General features: G+C 45.4%; 1 protein-coding gene across 1 annotated transcript in view; it reads left to right on the top strand.

The window, feature by feature from the left end:
• The first annotated feature begins 1,412 nt into the window (after nt 1-1,412).
• LOC133107793 (protein Smaug homolog 2) overlaps nt 1,413-22,224 on the top strand; it is a 30,908-nt gene continuing 10,096 nt past the window's right edge. The window contains exons 1-10 of the mRNA XM_061216980.1: nt 1,413-1,902; nt 10,001-10,550; nt 16,327-16,818; nt 17,596-17,838; nt 18,186-18,295; nt 18,634-18,720; nt 19,549-19,828; nt 20,127-20,212; nt 20,737-20,852; nt 21,660-21,858. Coding sequence (XP_061072964.1) covers nt 10,355-10,550; nt 16,327-16,818; nt 17,596-17,838; nt 18,186-18,295; nt 18,634-18,720; nt 19,549-19,828; nt 20,127-20,212; nt 20,737-20,852; nt 21,660-21,858 — 1,809 coding nt within the window. The 5' untranslated portion in view covers nt 1,413-1,902; nt 10,001-10,354. The remainder of the gene's footprint in view (nt 1,903-10,000; nt 10,551-16,326; nt 16,819-17,595; nt 17,839-18,185; nt 18,296-18,633; nt 18,721-19,548; nt 19,829-20,126; nt 20,213-20,736; nt 20,853-21,659; nt 21,859-22,224) is intronic.

Raw genomic sequence — 22,224 nt, 5'->3', positions numbered from 1 at the left:
ATGTACTATTACAATTCCCTGACTATTGCTGAACCCCTGCAGCTAATACAAAAGGCAGCCACATGACTGGCTATAATCTTCCTAAGCATGCTCCGTTCATACCCCACCTCATATCATTTAATTGGCTCATAGTTTTCAAACCATGGTACCAGCGTAGCACCCACCTGGGTGATGCTCGGCTGTTATTTCGTGCCAAAGTGCTCATGAGACACCAGCTGTGGTCGAGAGCGAGAGAACAAAGTTTTTGCCAATTGAATCAGGGGATGATAAGGTTGAAAGAGGGTTGGAAATTTAGCCAGGACACTGGGGAACCCCCTACTTTTTGCGAAGAGTGCCATGGAATCTTTAACGACAACAGTGAGTCAGGACCTCGGTATGATGTCTCATCCAAAGGGTAACGTGTCCTACAGCACAGTGTCCCCATGACCATGCCTGGGCATTGGGGGGTGGGGGGTTCAACTAGAGGAAAGATCGCCCTCTACTGGCTCACCTACACCACTTCCAGCAGCAACTTGGTTTTTCCCAGGAGGTTTCCCATTCAAGTACTAACCAAGCCCACACCCACTTGGCAGCCATTTGGCAGGATTAGGTTGCATGACGGTATGGCTGAGAATCTCAGAGCATTTTTTGTACTGTGTTCTGTTTATTACTTGGGTTAAGTGCTGTTTCCTAGGGAATGGTCTCATCTTTTCCTCAGGATCTGACCCTGGAATTTAAGGATCAAAACAAAGTTACAAATATTTCCTTCACCACCTATTTTCAGATATCCTTCTGACAGAGCACATACTAGAGAAAGCCTCCAACCGTCAGGAGATGAGCACTAAGTATGCACAAGAGCCAGCAACAAGAAAAATGCAATGCTTACTGCAATGTGACTAACATTTATTTCCTTTCCTTTTTGTGATACCTAGTGTTGGGGGCAGGGTAGTTAGATTGCTATCGCAGTTGGCACCTGTGCTTCATAAAAAAGGGAAGGCTGGGCAGGGCAGGGGCTCAAGCCACAGTTGGGCCCTACCATACTGCGAGTCTGTATTTCTACAGTTTTTGTTGTTTTGGCACTATACTCTAGCCTATTAAACAGAAAATAAACAGAATTACAAATGTAACTGGAAAATAGTACCGCAATAAAAAACTAATGGAAAAGTTAGTTTATAATTGCAATAACTTTGCTAACAATCATCGATCACAAATGCAAATCTAACGTTGCCAATAAAAACGAAGCAGTTGTCACCTAACTCCAAATACCCCACCCAGGTTTTACAACCTCTTCAACAGTTTCTAATCTATGTCAATCACTTCGGTGTGAGCCAATCCCAATGCCACAACGAGTAATTGCGCCTGCCCATTCGTCAATACTCCTCCCAGACGCAGTTACGTATTGTGTCTGTTTGCGTCTCTACGTCAGGTCTCATTCGGAGTTGATTTTTTTTTTAAAGCTTTCTCCCTGTCTGTTTTTTGTGTTTTAATAATTGTTTTTGTGGATTTATTTTACATGTGTACTTGTAGCGATCGAAAAGCAGAATAATATCCACAACAACACGAATACATTAACAAACTGAACACCATCTAAAATATATTGGCTATAGAAAGATATATCTGTAGCTAAAATATTGTATAAACAAATCAGCGGGGAAACACAGAAAGCACACACGCAGACTGGAGAAAAATGACGGAGGAACTTTGAACCGTGGGGAGCGTGAAAATCATCCAACACTACAGTAGGAAGGAGGACATATCCCACCAGCAACAGTAGCACTAAAGAAAGAAAGTATTCAATATCCCTCTGAATCCCTCCCATCCACTGGAGAAGCAACAAGAACCAGAGAGGCCTAAACCAGCAGGACCCCATAACTCGCAGTTCACAGCAACTGGCTGGATCTGCAAGCCGCGGCGCCACAGCAGGTTTGTTCGTTGTTGTCGTGGCTAATATCAGTCCTTTTGTGCACATCTGATCAGGTAACATTAGCTAGCTATCGTCCATTTGTTTCTTGCTGATGTGAACGTTATGAGACAGCAACACATCTTTACAGCTTGCCTGCTTACTAGCCTGTAGCTAACTGTAACTGGGTGTGTAGCGTTGTCTGTCTGGTGCTGGAAATGTAGCGTTAGCCTGCAATATGTGTCTGACTAACGTTAGTTGGCAAACTTGCGAGTTACAGCTAGCAATCAGCTAGTCTACCAGTGGTTTAAAGTTAGCTAAATGCTAAAGCGCTAGCTATGGGTGATTTATCGGAGTGAGAGGCGTGCATCGACCTGCGTTGCTGTGAGAAAGCTAACGCTAGCAGGCTGCATTTCTGAATTGTAGCTAACTAACGTTAATTGACTTGCGAGGCAACCTAAACAGACGGTTCTGGCTAAACACGGCAAACACTTAGTTAACGTTACTAGCTTTAGCTCGGTAACTTCACTATGTAGCGTCATCTATTTTCTGACTATCAAAATCATTAGATATGTCGTTGTTCAACGCTAAATTAATGACGTTCTTGGCTCGCCATGTAACTTAACTGATAGCAGTGGCATATACTAGACGTGGGGAGGTCTAAAGCTGCCCCTTTGAGTGGGTGCCGAAATGGGAAAGCGGCACAATGTTGTAATTGGTACCATGGCTAAAATAACTGTAGTTGCATATGTAAAACAATCCGTCATATTTTAGCTAGCGCTAGATGCTATCAGTAGTCAGCTTACTGAGTTATATGTAGCCCATTTTAACAGTCAAAGCGGTACGGGGGCCTGTCTTTAGCGATGTGAGCGACATTGTCACCTATGCTATCTTGCTGTACACGATAACAAGTAAAAACATAACCAGCGCTCGCTAGCTAATAGTCAGTTAGACGCTAGACTAGCCAGATGCTCTGCATTGCTAAAAAAGGGAGGGGTGCTCAAATATTTTGCACCGAGATCTTGGAAAAGGCTGTTTAGTTGGGGAAACAGGATGTCAGATGTAAATTTATTTTTTCTCTGTGGTCAGCTTGTTCCATAATTATTTTACTAGCCTAGCTAGCAACTGTGACTGATTCGCATGCAACAATAATAACTTAACTGACGTTATCAGCAAATATTTCAGTTGTGATTGAATGTGGCTATTTTCATGTAATGTATTTGCATGTGTTGCTTTTTGCATATCTGTTAACCAGAATACTTCAGATTTATTAATGTACGCTTTGGAGACTCGCAGATTCGGCTTGTGAGAAGCATAGTGTTCTTGTCGCGAAGGTGGTATTGTTGAATTTAATAAAGGTTTCTATCAAAAGGCAGGTGATTACTGCAGCACTGCACACCTAGCCTACCCGATCCACTGTCTGCACCAAACAGTGCCCTCATCGTTAGGTCAAAAACTATGACGGTTAAATTAATTAGGATGCGTTATTTTCTGTCTTAGTTTTATTTTGTATGACATTTTTGTTAACAGTTGTTGAAGGGCAAACGGGATGTGATTATTTACAAAGAAACGGCAGCATAATATGATGCATTATGTAACAATTTCCTAAGCTCAAGGCACCTTTTACTGAACTTCTGCACAGTGATTAGTTTGGGCAAATTGACACCTTCGCTAAACCGTTCAAACACTTCGGTAATTTTAGGGTACCTGATTAAAGTGCTCATCGAGGGTCTTAGAGTAGTCAAGAGAAGTAATTTCATTGTAACTCTTTTTTGTGGATTTATTGAAAATAAGGAATTGCCTTAAACACTCCGTTCGTGTTTTGTGATGGCAGTATCGGGAATTACAGAAACATGTAGCTGTTCACGTTTTATATATTATATATTCCCACGATAATTGGAATGTTACTCTGATTTTAAGCAACCAGAATGCCTCACTTCATAATTTCAGTTCCGGAAAAGAAAATAGCTCACCATTCTCTGTAAACTCTGAAGACTGGTGTGTGTGAAAATCCAAGGAGATCAGCTGTTTCTGAGATACTCAAACCACCCTGCCAGGCACCAACAATCATTCTGCTGTCAGTCACATTTCTTCCCCATTATGATTTTTTGCTTTGAACAACTGAACCCCTTGACCATGTGTACATTCTTTTATGCTTTGAGTTGATCATATAGTTGCATTAACAAGTGTACAGGTCTACCAAATAAAGTTGTCACTCCGTTTAGTTGCTGGCTCTTGTTGGCCGAATGTGGAGTGGGCCTTCTGATTATGGTTTGGAGCTGGCCTGAGAAATTGCTCGAATGTTTTGCCTCTTCAGTTTCTTCATTATTTTGTTTCCCAGTAGCTCTCTGGAACCAGTTTGTTTTCATGGCTGATATTATTAGAATGGTGTATCTTTTGTCACTGCTATTACAAGTCTTGCTGGATGAAGCTAATTTGTAAGTGCTTCTGGAGCTCTATGTAGATGTGCACTAACTTTGCATTCATGGCAGTCCCTCAAATGCACACTGTCTAAACTATGGTTCCCACCAGGAGTGTGAGAAGAGCTCTCTTTTCTGCGCAGTTGTGCATGGAAGCTTTCCAACCTGTTGAGGTTTATTGTCTGTCGTTTTATTCCAATTGCCAAATCTATGGTACTCTGGAAATGTGCTGTTGATGGACCTGAGAACAGTAGTGTTTTTTATTTGTTTTATTTTACTATTAGTCTGCACTCTAATGTTGCTAGTGAACAAAATGCTAATGTTTTCAGATGCCATAGGGTGTCATCTTAAGCACTTTTATGTTAAGGTAGAATCTGGAAAATAAAATGTTGTGGTCTGAATTATTGATCAGAAATTACATCTCCTTCACACACTACAAATCTACAGGTGGTCACATTCAGTTCTACCGTCTACAGTTGAGTCTGTGGTATATAATTAGTCTATACTTTCTACTTGTGAAACAAGAATTGGTCTGAGCATGGCTCGGCTGCACCTGCATTCAGCAGGGTAGTGTGATGAAGACGTATGGCTGAAGAGCAGCTTGGTGCACTTAATGAAAACTACAGCACCACTAAGTCCAGTTAGCCTAAGTCAGGTTTCTTTTTTAAATAGTTTGTTGAACTTTTGAAACTGTATAATTGGAGGTGTAAGACACTAATTTCAGGTCTCACCAAACAATGTGTCTCAAAGTCTCTGCAAATATTGCATTGTAGCTAAACTGATTTATTTATTTTTTTATTGTCGATTCCATTAAAAACAAGGTTGAAGAATTCCAAGTTTGCTTTAGAAATGGGCTTCCGCAACAGGAGTGAGGTCCAAATATATTGTTGTGTGAGCCAAATTTGACCCTGTCTGCATGTAGATGGAATTCCCACTTCCTTTTTTTACCAGGCACTCAAATCTTTAGTGCTGCTGGTTTTCATTCTTTGCCTCTACACAGGGGCTGTGTCTGAAATTGCGGATTTGTGGACTAGTTAGTGCGTAAAACAAGTGTGGAAGTTAACCGTCATGTGATCAAGTACAAAAACTGTATTTGGGAGGACTGAAAATTCAAGTCTGTTCCCAGTAGTCATTATGTTTCCAGAGCCCACAGCAAAGAAGAAATTGGAATTTTAAATATGCCATCCACTATTAAGGAATGTAAGCTATCTAGTTAGAAATACTGGAAATAACATGATATTCACTGCTAACGATAATTTCTCTCATCTTAACCTTCATATACATACTGCTAAGCATTTCCCCCCCTTTTAATGTATGAATAAAAATATACTGACATTGGTTCACCACAAATTCGTGTAACAAATACGCTTATAACAGCTAGCTAACTGTCACTCCAGATGGTAGTCAGATGCGTGTTACATTTGCGGTCTGAAGAGTCATGACTTTATAGTACAAGTGCGTCTGAAATTAACTACATCTTCTTGCATTCTAAGTACTTGGACTTGTTGGTGCACTTGTAAGTTAAGCTCAAAAGAACACGGGTGCATTAGGTACACAAGTGTGCAATTTGAGACACAGCCAGGGACTTCTTTTGACCTGGGGCACCAGTGAATCTCTGGCCAGTCTGTGATGTACTGGGTACTGCTGACTGAGAGGGGCCGTATCTATAGGTGCTCTGCACACCCAGGGAAAACACATTTCAGAAAAACACTTGTAATGTTTCTTGAGTATGGTTTTTTCATTGTGGATGTGGAAATGAGCCTGCTCTTTAATGGTGGATGCAGCGCTCACTGGATGTAGGCCTCATGGGGCTCTGCAGAATCAAGGGATTCTGGGATGCCTCTGAAAGTCCGCTGCCTCATACAGATGCGAGAACATGTCCGGTCTCATTTAAAGATCGCATTTTAAAGGTACAATAGGTAGTTTTGGACTTGTAACTGTCGAGGAATTGCAGCAACAAACGCGCTCAAACCACAACATTGTTTATCCCACCCCTTCTCTGTGAATGTGCTGATGTTGAAACACCATTGGCTGTGGAAATTAGAACCAATTTTCAACCAATGAACTTGAATTATTTTACAGCTATACAATGTTTTGGTACTGGCCCTTCAACTGCATATTTTGAAAGCCTATATATATAAGGACTATAAACACAGGCAGAGGGTGAGTCAACATGCCAGTGAGCCTTTTACAATGATTGGAAGGGATTTACAATGGTCTTGTAATAATGTTTTAACACAAAAATCTTACCTATTGTACCTTTAAGATCATAAAAGGGCTGTCCGAAATGTTTGGACTGTTAAACATACCCTAGTGGTGAGAGAACTTTCCCTAATAGTGAGAAAAAGGTGTTCAATCGGTGAATTTTCAAATTGACCACATCAGCAAGACCAAGATTCAATCCTAGCTGCAATTCAAATGGCCCGTTATGAAATGGCCCTTATGTTAGAAATTAAAATGTACTCTGATGCATTCAAATAATGTTTATAATAAATTTAAGCCTAGGCCACATTATAGGCCTGGCTGTCAAAAGTGTTTAGCAAACAATTGCTAAAGGACAACCTGCTTTCGCAGGTTGTAGAATGGTACTACACAGCTACCATGACAGTTAAAGTATAAAGACATTCATGACAGGTCCTGTGCTACCAAAGAGGCTGTTATCCATGCCTGCCTGTTGCTGCTTTCGATGCTAACAGTCTGCATGCTCCATAGTTCTGCCTGCTGTGAGACCTTGCTGTACATTTTTGCATTTTATTCTTTTATATTCCTGTCATATGTCTTCATTATTTACAGGCCATTATCACTTGGAATCACGATGCAAATGGTAGCACCTGTTGAGATCACTTAAATTCAATTTGTTTTGTGCGTTTTTAAGATCCCTATTAGGGATTAAGTTATGCATGCTATGCTGCATTTAGGACCATACTATGTTTCAGTTTTACATATGGGAATGCCTCATGCTTTTCTTTTGGCTTTTGTTAGCAAACATTTTAAATGGGCTATATACACTTGTAAAACCCTTCCACATTTACCAAGCATGTCAAAGGATTTTTCCAACTAACTCTGTATTGTACAGGATTTAAGTCCTCTGCATGCTTTTAAGCTGTAGAGTGATCTGAAACTGGAGAGTCTTTACGACTAATATTTGCATTTTTTTAAATCGCCATATGGGGAGGATTGATGACCCTGACACTATCAGGTGTGTGAGGTGAATCTGCTCGCCGGAAGGCAATAATCTAATTGTAGGAAGTGCTGGTGTAGGCAGTACGGCGTTCTACTTTCTCCACACTATAAAGGAGATTATCTCAGTGCAGCATTATCAGAGAAGCTGACCTGAATAAAGGAGGTTGATTGAGCCCACTGTAATGCCGGTGAAATGCTACATCAGAGCCTCTGACGTTATCCCGTGAAATCACTAAATCTCATCTCGGCCCATTGCGAGGCAAGGCCACAGCCTGGAGAGAGTAATCCTTGTGCCCAAACAAGTTTGGCTGAGGGGCAGTTCTCTTAGTGCCTGCCTGCCGGTTATGTGTGCATCCGTTCAAAGAATGATTAATCTAAGATGCACAATTAACTGCCTTTTGAGAGAGGCTGATGTTTTCCATGTACCCATTTTCCAGGTATCGCACTACCATAGACTTCAGGCGTGACTAGGTGTCACCTTTAACAATGTGCTTTGCCACACAGGGAAAGCCAAACCGGGCAATTGGTCCTGCAGCCGCGAATAGAGTCTTAGTATTGTCAGTTCACGGAATTCAAGGTCAAAAACTTGTTTGACTTTTCACCTTAAACATGGATTTCTCTGCTTTACAACCATGAACCATGCCCTATTAGTCCACTTAGCCCAGATATGCCATCTTGTTTTTCTTCAACTGAGTTTGTAATCGTCTTCCCAAATGTGCATGGAGTGTCAGTATTTATATATTCTTACATTTACAAATGTGACCAATCATTTTTTTCACCCCACACTTTTACGTACATATTGCCTTTGTATCGCAGCCTAAAGGTAGGCCTTTTCCCTAAGTAAGTGTGGCAATTATACCTTATGACAGGATCGGCTCACTGTGGCGTGTGGGCTTTCGCTGTTCGCTTTCTGTTCAGGTCTAACTCTGACTAGTGGTATCACATGGAGTGAAAGGAAGGCCAATGACGCAGCCAGATATGAGCAAATAAGATCCTTTCATGCATCAACAGTTATAAGCTAATATATGTCTGGCTATTGTAGTTAATTTCAGCTCAGTGTGCCAGTGGCATGGCTTGTATCTCTGGAGTGAGGATAAGAGATGTCACTTGCAGGATTAGATAATGGCCGGTACTGAAATGTAATCAACTTAAACGTGCCTTGTCTTCAAATCGGTAGTGTCAAGATGTATTCCTGACTTTTTCACAGTTATCTGCCTAATTTGCCAATCCATCTTTGATCTACCTCTCAGATCTGCTAAGAAACACGATACTAGATGGTAGAGTGTATGCTATTCTCATCTACGCCACCTTTATTTTTTGTATTCACTCGCCACACATCGTTTCTTTGACAATTGAAAGAAATCAGAAATAGTATGCTCAATATTGTCCCTACTCCTATGTATGTTGGTGCAGTTTTTGTGTCACAACTACATAACAGAACTGTTGTTCAGCATTCTAAAACGGCCATCCAGAGTGTTAAACTGCTGGGTTGATGGGTTTAGCATCCGTTACCATGCCGACTGCTTTGCTAGACCCTGTGTGGGTGGCTTCATAGCTCCACAATCCACTCTTGCGTCCATCTAAAGTCGACTTTTATTTCATTGCAATTACAGTTAAATAAAATGTTCAAATTTTACCTTCAGTAGCTTGAAATCGCTTTCAGGCGACCTGCCCACAACTAAGGCATTTATATAGCGCCTTTATCCAAAGCAAAGCGCTGTACAATTTATGCTTCTCCATTCACCCATTCATACACACACTCACACACCGACGGCGATCAGCTGCCATGCAAGGCCCCGACCAGCTCGTCAGGAGCAAACGGGGGTTAGGTGTCTTGCTCAGGGACACTTCGACACAGCCCGGGCGGGGGATCGAACCGGCAACCCTCCGACTGCCAGACGACCGCTCTTACTGCCTGAGCCATGTCGCCCCAAATTCAACTGTACAATGCAGGGGCATTATTTGTGTAGAAGCAATGCAGAACAACTGAGGCTGATTAAGGGCTGAATCTATGTGCCTATGTGCTATGTGTGCTATGACCTGCCTTTTAGCTCAGACTTTTCTCTTGGTTATTTTGGATATGCTCTGTTCCACCGCGCCTGGTCTGGCTCATTCAAAGTTTCATTTTTCTCCTAGTGCTGCGTGGCTTAAATGGGTGCTAAACCGACAGGTTCTGCCATCATCATCAGCCATTAGTTCTGCCATTTCAGAGTTGCTCATTCAGCTCATTCAGTTAAGGCACCAGGCTATGGTGCAAGGACGAGCTCTACGGTCTCTAATTGAATCGGTGGCCGGTAACTCCCGATGGTGTGGTGATTTGAGTTTTGATCAGTTGCACAATGAAATACTATTGTTTATTAAATGTATACTGATTTGAATTTCACTTTGGCTAATTTTGAGTATTTGTCACCCAGATTGATCTTGTCACCACTGTAAAAGATGGCTCCATTGTGCTTGGGATGTTTTTTGGCTGATACTGGCGCTGGAGTTTGTGTAACGGGTTTCTTCTCACCCCTAGGAGTGGTGGGCTGGCCAGGGAAGAGGACGCCACAGGAAGCTCGTACAGAATTCGGACCCGTCCACCTCACCGGAATGTTCTAGAGGGGACGCCCGACCCGTCTGACTTTTCCCGTGTGGATTAAGCCAACCTCCCCCCCCACCCCCCCCCCACCCCCCCTGCCCCCTGCCCCGAACCATGTGAGGGACCCCTGCCTCTCGAGCCGTGGGGTATCTGAGCACTGTTCTGGGAGCACTGCCGCCTGCTGGTGGGTGGGGCGCGACTCCGGAGCGCCTCCCGCGTGTAGACCAGGCGTCTACGCCCCCCTCTGCGTGCTCCCCTCCCCCCCCCACTCCCCCCTGAGGGGGAACAACCATGATGTTCCGAGACCAGGTGGGCATCCTGACGGACTGGTTCAAGGGCTGGAACGAGTGCGAGCAGACTGTGGCACTGCTGTCCTTGCTGAAGAGGGTGACTCGCACCCAAGCCCGCTTCCTCCACATCTGCCTGGAGCACTCGCTGGCCGACTGCACCGAGATACACATCCTAGAGGCCGAAGCCAACAACGCAGGTGAGGCCTCCGCTTTCTCCACGCCTCCTCTTGCAGGAGCATTGCCACAACATTGTAAAAGCCATCCGGGTGCATGTATCACAGGGGACCTCCGGGGTAAAACGGCATGAGGGTGAGAGGCTGAGGAAGAGCTTCGGCATTTTCAGCGGGCGGACAGATGCCCTTCCGGGTGACCCCTGGCAGCCTGTGATGGACTGCTGTGCACTCTGACGAATGCTGTGGAGCAGAACTGTTCCGTGCGAAACGGTCCCTGGGTTGTCCAGGAACTGGATTTCATGAATATGGTTTTAAATGACAGGGGAGCCTCAGTTCAAAGAAATGTTATACAAGGGCTAGAAAACATTTTTATGTTATGCTGCTAACCTTACTAAAATGCATTGCAGCAGTTGTGCTATTCATTGGAATGTTTGCTAGCTCGGTATGAAGGCAATTTGAAGCTTTAACAATCTTTTAATTAAATGAGCGAAAATATGAAAATCCTCAGCTCAGTAAAATAAATAGTATTTCAAATGAAAAACCGTCCTGACCTTTTTGAGTTTCTTTATCCGATTGGTCTCAGAATCTAAGGAGGTGGTATTCGTCATCTGGTTGGTGGAACAGAATTGGCGCATTCAGGGTTGAGCGTGTGCCCTAAAACTAAAGTCGCTGTCCAGTACTGCGGTCCTGAAAAGCCGTCCGAGTACTCAAAGCAGAGGATACAGTGTGTAAAAAACATACTAGTATTCAATTTGTTAAATCGTGTATGGGAGATTCTAGCTTTGCAGTTTATTATTTCTCTACTTTTTTAATTGTTTGGGTGCGCTTCCTTCAGGCAGTGCTGGATTGGCGAAGCCAGCTAATATCGTTTCTGTTAATCCTGCCCTCGAGATGGCTGCTGCCATTGGAATATTCGCTGAAGTTGTAACGCTACATTTTTCCATTTGACATTTGCTGGTTGGCACTTTAGTTGTTTCTTCTTTCTGTTCTTTCTCTCTTTCCTCTCCCTAATTCGGAATGTTCAGTCAGGCCCGCTCTGCCTCTCTGGTGTGTGTGAGAGACACACACGTGCTCTTCTCTGAAGTGTGTGACGTCCGCAGCTTAATAAGCCGCAGTTCCCCCTTTGGAAGGAAGCCATTTTATTACCCCTACCCAGGGAAGTGGGAATGCTCAAAGCAATGAGAGGCACAAATTCCTAGAACATACCAGTGCATCAGGCAAGACGCCAGGCAACAGGAAGACATGACCAGCTGTGCCATCTTCCCAACAGCAGTGGGGCTTTCCCATGTTTGGGCTTTTACGTACAGACCTGGCGCACTGTGCCATCCTCCCAACAGCAGTGGGGCTTTCCCATGTTTCAGCTTTTACGTACAGACCTGGTGCACTGTGCGCATTCATTGGCCTGTATTCTTTCCTCAGGAAACCTGTCGTATCCTGAGTTCTCATGGACCCATGGCCTTTGTGGAAAAGGGGCGTTAGGCACAGGGCCATCATGCTGTCTGTCAGTGCTTACTGTCTGTCTGTCAGCCCGAGGCTCATGCTGCAAGTTGAAACGGGAGGTGAGACTCATAGATGCTCCCAGTGGGCCAAGCGCTATGTTGGAGGGCATGTTTATACATGCCACCCAAAACCTGGATATCTTTAACAGTTTACTTTAGATTTCCTCCCATTCACAAGCAATGCAATGCACAACAAATGCAGCCCCTATTGGCTTCATTACTGTCACTGATCAATGCTAGTGCTGCACTACTTGAGTACTGAGTCACTGATCAATGCTAGTGCTGCACTACTTGAGTACTGAGTCACTGATCAATGCTAGTGCTGCACTGCTTCAGTACTGAGTCACTGATCAATATTAGTGCTGCACTGCTTCATTACTGACTCACTGATCAATACTAGTGCTGCACAGCTTCAGTACTGACTCACTGATCAATACTAGTGCTGCACAGCTTCATTACTGACTCACTGATCAATGCTAGTGCTGCACTGCTTCATTACTGACTCACTACTGATCAATGCTAGTGCTGCACATTCCTGTTTTGCTGGATCCCTCTGTAGCTGTGGGTTGTGGTGAAACTACTACGTGGTCCTGGATCTTTGGCTCCGCCCTGTGACGACCGCTCCAGGCAGCTTGGCTCTCATTAAAAACTGCACGCGGCACCTTGCAGGTTTGGCTTGATAAGGTGTAAAAGCCGCAGCCCTGATGGTGTGGGCAAGAGGCTGACTGGTTCGGGACTCTCCAGATGGCTGTGGTTTAGAACATCTGCGCTGCCTCTTAAGTGCGCCTCTGTTGCGGCTAATGGACTGTTACTCACCAGCGTTCAGCTCCACACTCATCCTGCTATGACTGATGGCTCTCTTCAGTCATTCAGGGCACATCTGCACATCTCCAAACACACCACAGCCTTTTCTCCCTATTGTGTCTGCACTGCACATTGTTCTACTGCATTGTCTGGAAAGCCAACATAGGAAAAATTTACTTCAAACCAGCCTAAAGTTTGTTTGATTCTATTTATTCATTTCTAAAACCATGAGCTCTGTGTTTCTCCGGTGACATAATTACACCCCAATTCCTGTGCTTCCTATGTACTGAAAAGAGGGGTGCATCTGACTGCTGCAGAGAGCATAGCAACACTGCGTATGACTGCTGCAGAGAGCATAGCAACACTGCGTATGACTGCTACAGAGAGCATAGCAACACTGCATATGAGAGCATAGCAACACTGCGTATGACTGCTGCAGAGAGCATAGCAGCACTGCGTATGACTGCTGCAGAGAGCATAGCAACACTGCATATGACTGCTGCAGAGAGCATAGCAACACTGCATATGAGAGCATAGCAACACTGCGTATGACTGCTGCAGAGAGCATAGCAACACTGCGTATGACTGCTGCAGAGAGCATAGCAACACTGCATATGACTGCTGCAGAGAGCATAGCAACACTGCGTATGACTGCTGCAGAGAGCATAGCAACACTGCGTATGACTGCTGCAGAGAGCATAGCAACACTGCGTATGACTTCTGCAGAGAGCATAGCAACACTGCGTATGACTTCTGCAGAGAGCATAGCAACACTGCATATGATTGCTGCAGAGAGCATAGCAACACTGCATATGACTTCTGCAGAGAGCATAGCAACACTGCATATGACTTCTGCAGAGAGCATAGCAACACTGCATATGACTGCTGCAGAGAGCATAGCAACACTGCATATGACTTCTGCAGAGAGCATAGCAACACTGCATATGACTGCTGCAGAGAGCATAGCAACATTGCTTATGAGATCTGCATAGAACAGGGCAATGATGTGATCCGGTTGATACAACAGGCCAAAACGGATCCCTATCATTATGAGTCACAACAAAGTATTTAAGTGTCCATTGTTTATGTTTCCAACTCAACTTGATCATCACTTGCGCTAGTGCAGTTTCTCCTTCTGTGAAACCTCACACCTTAGTTTTTGCACCCAGCCTTGTTTTGGTTGTATGTGCATGTTGTTACAGGATTGTGTTTGCTTGGTCATATATATTGATTGTTTCTTAATATGGTCATTTTAGATCATATTGTAGCAAAATTTGTGATCTTGCCAAATATCGAACCGTTGCCTCATGAATCAAAGTCCTGTCCTCTCGTGGTGGAGCCTGAGGTTAATTATGCCCCTAGCTGTGGGTCTAATCGTTGAAGCTTCCACCTCCTGCAGCTCTTCTGAAATACTCCATTTCCCAGAGGGCTTTGAACAATGTGAAGTACACATTCGTTGTGAACGAGCATGTGACATGGTGTGGCCACAGCCACCCCGACGGTGCAGTGGACGCATCTAGTCCTGGTGTGCATGCATATTATATGCATTCTGTTCACTTTTTTTGGTGCGAAAGACACTTTGCTTTCTTGCACTTTAGTGAATTAACATCTTTGTGTGTGTGCGCATGCTGCAGTGGTCGTGTTCAAGCAGGATTCTGCATTTTTTTTATGCGACTTTTGGTGTCTGACATTTGTGTTGTTTTGTTGATCATAATATTTACACAGCCATTGGTAGCATTGTGAGAATGAAATGTCAAAGTGTGATGTCACGCTCCAGCTTGCTCAACATGCATAAATCACAACATGAATTTCTCCCAGGGTTTTTAATGTTATTCTCCTGTGTGGCAAACGGAATGCCGGAGCAGCATTTGTATCTCATTTCATCCCGCTAATTCTGCAGTGTCATGGCGCTTATGTTACAAGTGTCATAATAAAGTTATGAATGACATGAATTTATTTTGTGATTGTTGTAAGCCGACACATTATGGCAGAGATGGTTATTTTTTCAGAACGCAGGTGAATTGGTGTAAAACACAGATTTTGACAAGTCCTGCATTCCAAAGACACAGCATTCATCGGGCTTGCACGGCCACTGGTGCTAGAGGCAGTGTTTTTGCTCGGATATTAATTTTGCCATATTATTTAAATTGTAAGACACTATTCCCACAGGTACAGACTTGTGAGCAGCATGGCTCTGCTCCTGATGAATTATTTATCTTCCTGTCTTAATGACTCCTAATGGCATTCTAATGATCAGCCCTGTTGTGTGGAGAGTCATGACCTTAGACGTGGCTCTTACATGGTGTTTCAGTATGAACAGGATTGTTTAAATCATTACGTTGGTATGTGTAATCATTCTTCCTTCATGCTCCTTGTGATTTTTTTATTTTATTGCATTTATTAATTTCCTTTGAGTTGTGCAGCAGGAATCTTCTCTCTAAGTTAAAATGTAGCCCGGGGTGCACGCCTAAATATATCGTCTCAGTCATGACCCAGTTCCGGCACGAACAATATTAAAGCACCATTTAGCCAATGAGTTTTTCCCGCTCATTCTCTTCATGGGTTGGACTAGGAAGCTGTGCATGCTTCTTTGATATCCAGTGCAAAGCTCTGGACAGTAGTCATGTGGTCTACTACTCATTAATTGTAAAGGGGTAGGCTAGTTTGCTTTCTGTAGTTTTAAACCAAAAAACTGCTTTTTTTGGAAAAGATTAGACACGCCTGCTCTAAAACCTCCAGAAGTGATCTATTCCATTAAAAGTTCCTACAAAGAACTATCCATCTTAAAAGCCCAGTAAGGGTTTGCTTAGGTGAAGACTGTGTTAATGATGTTTTAAAATGCAGTATGCAGAATTTTATATGATTGTGCAGTTGGAATGTAGGCAGTGTTGAATATGATTGTACAGTGGACTGTAGGCGGTGTTGAATATGATTGTACAGTGGACTAGGCAGTGTTGAATATGATTGTACAGTGGACTAGGCAGTGTTGAATATGATTGTACAGTGGACTAGGCAGTGTTGAATATGATTGTACAGTGGACTAGGCAGTGTTGAATATGATTGTACAGTGGACTAGGCAGTGTTGAATATGATTGTACAGTGGACTAGGCAGTGTTGAATATGATTGTACAGTGGACTAGGCAGTGTTGAATATGATTGTACAGTGGACTAGGCAGTGTTGAATATGATTGTACAGTGGACTGTAGGCGGTGTTGAATATGATTGTACAGTGGACTAGGCAGTGTTGAATATGATTGTACAGTGGACTAGGCAGTGTTGAATATGATTGTACAGTGGACTAGGCAGTGTTGAATATGATTGTACAGTGGACTAGGCGGTGTTGAATATGATTGTACAGTGGACTGTAGGCGGTGTTGAATATGATTGTACAGTGGACTGGAGGCGGTGTTGAATATGATTGTACAGTGGACTGTAGGCGGTGTTGAATATGATTGTACTGTGGACTGTGATGTTGAAAATGACCTTCCCCCTCACAGCCATCGTGAGCCAGTGGAACCAGGAGCCCAAGGAGAAGGTGGTCTCCCTGCTGCTGTCCCACCTGCCCCTGCTGCAGCCGCGCAACAGCGAGGCCAAGTGCCAGTACATGAAGCTACTGCAGAAGGTCCTGAGTCACACCATCGAGAGCAGCCTGTTCGTGGAGGAGAGCCGGCAGCTGCTGTCCTACGCCCTCATACACCCCGCCACCACCCTGGAGGACCGCACCTCCCTGGCCATGTGGCTCAACCACCTGGAGGAGCACCTGTCCAGCGGCTACACGGCCACGCGGCCCCCCGTGGGCCCCTACCACCCCCGCCAGGGCTCGGACGAGTGGCCCGGGCCCCCTGACAGCCTGGACCCCGCCCACGCCTGGCCCGACAAGTCCCCCGCCTCCAGCTCCTCCACGGCGGGGCAGAACGGGCACCTGTGCTTTCCTGGCCCCGGAGGCATGCCCTCGCCCATCAACAGCATCGCCACTGGAACCAACACCGGTCAGTCCCCATCGTTCATCATTATTAGTGATAACAGAAACTGACTGTCCATGGCGGTCCTCGGAACCCCCCCCCCCAAAAAATCACACGAGGTTAAGATCAAGTCGGATGTTTCCTGTGCACTTCTCATGGTGCACAGACATGAAATTATGCCCAAATCGTATGTATCCAGATTACTTGAATAAAGCTTGTGTAATGTATCAATTTATTCAACAGTCATTGGGTCAGATTTACAGTGGATTCCAGAAATCCATAATCCTTTATCTGTTGGAGTTTATTTCTTGGTAGTGTTCTCCGTTCTCTTCATCTTTGCCCTCCATTTTGGCTTGTGGATGTGGCACTGTGAATAAGCCCTAAATTGGGGATATTAAGTCTATCTCGCCCTCAGGACCAGTAGTGCTGCTGGTTTTCATAACTCCCCCCTAATCAGACGGTGATTTAGTTAATATGCATGTCATTATTGCCTGTGCATTGTTGCTCCACCAACAATGGTGTTTAAGAAGCTTCATTCCACATGCATAATGAACTTGGTCCTAAATACTCAAATCTGACCCTTGAGGCTACTAGCACTGTGTATTATTATTGGGTTTTTTTCCTAGGCCTGTTCACCTCAAATAACCTCTATCTGGTTTGTTGGAGGTTTGTTCATCTTGGTAGGCTTGTTTTGATGGCTGAACTGTTCTCTCTACCCGGTTCTACTGCCTGGTTCACAGTAGAAGCAGGTAGTCTTCTGGAACATTCCAGGACACTGATGCGTGCCTTCCTCTCCCCCTGCAGTGCTGTCCAGCCAGATCCACCCCAGCCCGCTGAAGAGGGCCATGTCCGTCATCCCCTCCAGCCCCCAGGCCTGCGGCAGTGAGTGGCCCAGCCAGGAGGACCTCGGGGGCCGACCCGGCTTCCTGCCCCAGGACCACGCCCCGCTGTCGCCCCAGAGCAGCGTGGCGTCCTCGGGCAGCGAGCAGACCGAGGACCAGGGCGCGGCCCGCAACAGCTTCCAGGAAGATGGAAGTGGCATGAAAGGTGAGTGATTTGCACAGCCGGGGCAGGATGGGGTCAGGACAGACTGGGAGCGCCTGCCATTCACTCTGGGAGCTGCCTGCTTCTGGTTTCGTAAGAGTGCTGTCTTCGTTAAGCCGGTTTGCCTACTTTTAATACTTTTATTTATTCTCTTAAACCACATTGTCAGAAATAGCCATGCATCCCATGTAGAATAAATATCCATTGTTCTACACCAGTGGCTGCCTACACCACTGAACCACTACACCACTGGCCACCTACACCATATATACAGCACGCACTTTAGCTCAGGGAACAGAATTTGCAGTGTCCTCGCATTATATCAGCAGTTCCGTCTGTGTGCTTGACAGATGTCCCCACTTGGCTGAAGAGTCTTCGCCTTCATAAGTACGCCTCGCTGTTCTCCCAGCTGACCTACGAGGAGATGATGATCCTGACGGAGCAGCACCTGGAGTCTCAGGTGTGATTCACAGCACATCTGTCAAAATGTTCTAATACGCACATTTGCAAGTACAATGGATCTTAATTTGTTTTTCACAATGTGTTGACATGCCTGGGTTCAGTTGGGACTTTGCTTTGAAATTTTATTTCATTTTTTATTTTTATTTTTTTTCTCCCCACAAACACTGTTGAGCAGGTTCATTTGGTGACTGCTTAATGAGCCAAAACTGTTTTGTTATGATTGAATCTTAAATCAGCATTCAAGAAAAATGTTGATTGAATCCAGCCAACAGCCTAGATTAAGTGTAGCGGATGTGTCTATCACAAGTGATGAAAAGCCACTCACTCCTGTTTCAGAACGTGACGAAAGGGGCCAGGCACAAGATTGCCCTCAGCATCCAGAAGCTACGGGAAAGACAGAGTGTGCTAAAGTCCTTAGAGAAGGTGAGCACATATCCACACTTTAATTGCTCCCTACACCCCAGCAAGACCACTCCGGTCTGCCGGCTGCACGTTCACTGGTGGAATGACTGCCTACCACCGTCAGAACTCACGATGACTACTGTTTCTGGTTAACTGCTCTCCATGTCTTGGATTGGATGCTTTTCACTTGCTGAAGATCTTATGTACTTATGGTCTTATGTTGCTTTGGATTAAAAGCGTCCGATGACTAAAATGTAAAAATGTAAATGAGCTACTGATGAAGTATTTGGACAGTGACACTGTTGTTGTTCTGGATCTGAAGCTGCTGTACAGGGCTGACAGAGCATTGCCAGGGAAGATACCCAGCTTCTAATGATGTCCAAGGGTCCCATTATTTATTCATAGCCACACCTCTTTGGGCAAGAAATAGGTTTACGTGTATGTCCGCTAAATTCAGGTAGTTCAATTTCAGCATTTTTTAAGACACACCTGTGTACTTTTTTGGTATTGCTGTGGCACGCATGGTACATAAAAGATTTTGATACCGGGGATTATTTATTTACTTGCCGTGTTTAAAATCTGTCCTGATTGATTTGGTCTGTAACCTGATGTCCTGGAAGGACCCTGGGGTTAAACATTACTGTGTATAACTGGAACAAAGGAGATGAGACGTTTATCATTGCCATTTGCGTACAAAAGCTGGAATTCATCTTGCACAACAGAAATATGCGTCTCCTCAATCTCTGTGGGCGATTCAAATTAACGGTACAATTTCCCACCAAATTGGGAGAAAAAAAGAATAAAAATTGTGGCTGTGTCCCCCTCACATGCTGTTTGCGCCCCCTACAGGACATCCTGGAGGGAGGAAACCTGCGCAGTGCCCTCCAGGAGCTCCAGCAGATCATCATCACGCCCATCAAAGCCTACAGCCTGCACGCCGCCGCCCAGAAGGAGGCGGAGCCCAACGCCCCGCCCGGCGATAAGAGCGGCCAGTCCGGGGAAGGCAAGGAGGCGGCGGCCTCCGAGAGCTTCCCTACCCACAACCCCCCGCCCTGCGACGGGGAGCCCTCGTCCACGCCCATCTGCGACGGCGACATCGCCAGCCAGTTTACCCGCGTCATGGGCAAAGGTAGGGGTCCGTCAGGCACAAGAGGTTCAAAGCGCTCCCGAGTCGTGTGTTGCAGTGATAGACATGCATCATTTCAGCGATGGACATGCAGGTTTTTTTAGATCGTTTCATGGTGTAAGTCGGGTGAGATGCACTTCTAGCTGATTTGTCAGCGTCTGCTACCAAATCAGGGTGTTTGTTTGACAGTGTCTGCTACCAAAGCAGGGTGTTTGTTTGACAGTGTCTGCTACCAAAATAGGGTGTTTGTTTGACAGTGTGCTAATAAAACAGGGTGTTTGTACTTTTGTTTGTTTGACAGTGTGCACTCAGCTGCTTGTATCCAGGCCAGATGAGGAGAATATCAGCTGCTACCTTCAGCTCATTGAAAAGTGTCTGGCTCATGAGGTGAGAGAAACACAGCATCCCAAACCCTGTACATTTTCTATATCTCTCTTTTTCTATGTCTATCACTGTCTCTGTCTCTTAACCAGAACACAGAATTGAGGTAAATTGGTAGACAGTCATTATACAGTGATTTAAATGTAATTGTATTCAAAGACTTGGTGAAAACTGCTGTACAGTACTGCTGTGCTGTACAATGCATTCTGGGAGAATGCAGGACAGTTCTTCATCCCAGAAGAGATTATTTGGAGATGTGCTGAATCGGTGGCATCTTATGCATCAGTAGTGTGCTGCACATGCACTGATACTTTCTTACTGGGCCAGACGGTGATGCTCTGGGTATAGGGTAGGATCTGGAGAACCTTTTCCGAACGGGAAAAAAATATATACAAACACATTTCAGGCCTTCAGTCTCAGGCCTCACCGCTGTTCCAGCTGCCACCTGGAAGTGTAGCTTTGCAGGAGCCTGTGCGTGTCTGTGTGGAGGTGCTCTGTGTGACGCGTAGCCCCCGCCCTCCCTGCTGCAGGCCTTCACCGAGACGCAGAAGAAGAGGGTGGTGTCCTGGAAGCAGCAGGTGCTGAAGCTCCTCCGCCTGTTCCCTCGGAAGTCCATGCTGGACGTGCCTGTGTACCGGCAGAAAGGGTGAGGGGGATGCTGGGACAGCGGCGGGAGGGTGGTCAAACTGGGGAGAAAAACAAGCATCTTGTAAAAAAATATGTTCTCTCAAACTTCTTCTGAATAAAAATAAAAAAACTTTTGATCACAAAAAAAAGAAGAAAATAAATAAATAAAAAAGGATTCAGAACCACCTCTAACACACAGTGCCCACAAGCCTGCAGGCCTCCAGCTGTGGGAGGTGGGAGTGCTGCCAGGCTGTCTCATTGGAGGCTGTATGGCTTCACTCTGAGGCTGGGGACGGGCTGTAATGTGCTTGGTGCCCTACGCTGTGTGCTTGTGTAACTATCTCTCCTCTCTCCCTCTAGCTGGGCCTACGCTGTGGGTGTGTGTAACTGTCTCCCCTCTCTCCCTCCAGCTGGGCCTGTGCTGTGTGTTTGTATGAATGACTCTCCCCTCTCTCCCTCCAGCTGGGCCTGTGCTGTGTGTTTGTGTAACTGACTCTCCTCTCTCTCCCTCCAGCTGGGCCTGTGCTGTGTGTTTGTGTAACTGACTCTCCTCTTTCTCCCTCCAGCTGGGCCTGTGCTGTGTGTTTGTGTAACTGACTCTCCTCTCTCTCCCTCCAGCTGGGCCTACGCTGTGTGTGTGTGTAACTGACTCTCCTCTCTCTCCCTCCAGCTGGGCCTACGCTGTGTTTTTGTGTGACTGACTCTCCTCTCTCTCCCTCCAGCTGGGCCTGTGCTGTGTGTTTGTGTAACTGACTCTCCTCTCTCTCCCTCCAGCTGGGCCTGTGCTGTGTGTTTGTGTAACTGACTCTCCTCTCTCTCCCTCCAGCTGGACCTACGGCTCCAACTCCCTCCCTACAGCGGGCTCTGTGGGGGCGGGCCTGGGGCGCAGGGGCCAGAGGCAGTTCCAGATGCCCCCCCGGGGCCTGCCCCCGAGTAGGATTGGCCTGATGAGCCCGGGGGGCATCGGGGGGGCCTCCCCCCGCCATACCCTCACCAGCCCCGCCCTGGGAGCCCAAGGCCGACAGGTTAGTCAAGCAGAACACTAAACCCTGAACCCTGAACCCTATACTTACAAACCCTAAACACTAAACCCTGAACCCTATACTTACAAACCCTAAACACTAAACCATGAACCCCATACTTACAAACCCTAAACACTAAACCATGAACCCCATACTTACAAACCCTAAACACTAAACCATGAACCCCATACTTACAAACCCTAAACCATAAACCCCATACTTACAAACCCTAAACACTAAACCATAAACCCCATACTTACAAACCCTAAACACTAAACCATAAACCCCATACTTACAAACCCTGAATACTAAACCCTGAACCCCGTGCTTATAAACCCTAAACCAAAAACACTACCCAAAACGATAAAC

Source organism: Conger conger, chromosome 13, assembly GCF_963514075.1.
Source record: "Conger conger chromosome 13, fConCon1.1, whole genome shotgun sequence".
Lineage (NCBI taxonomy): Eukaryota > Metazoa > Chordata > Actinopteri > Anguilliformes > Congridae > Conger > Conger conger.
This window is presented reverse-complemented; position numbering and strand designations above follow the sequence as displayed.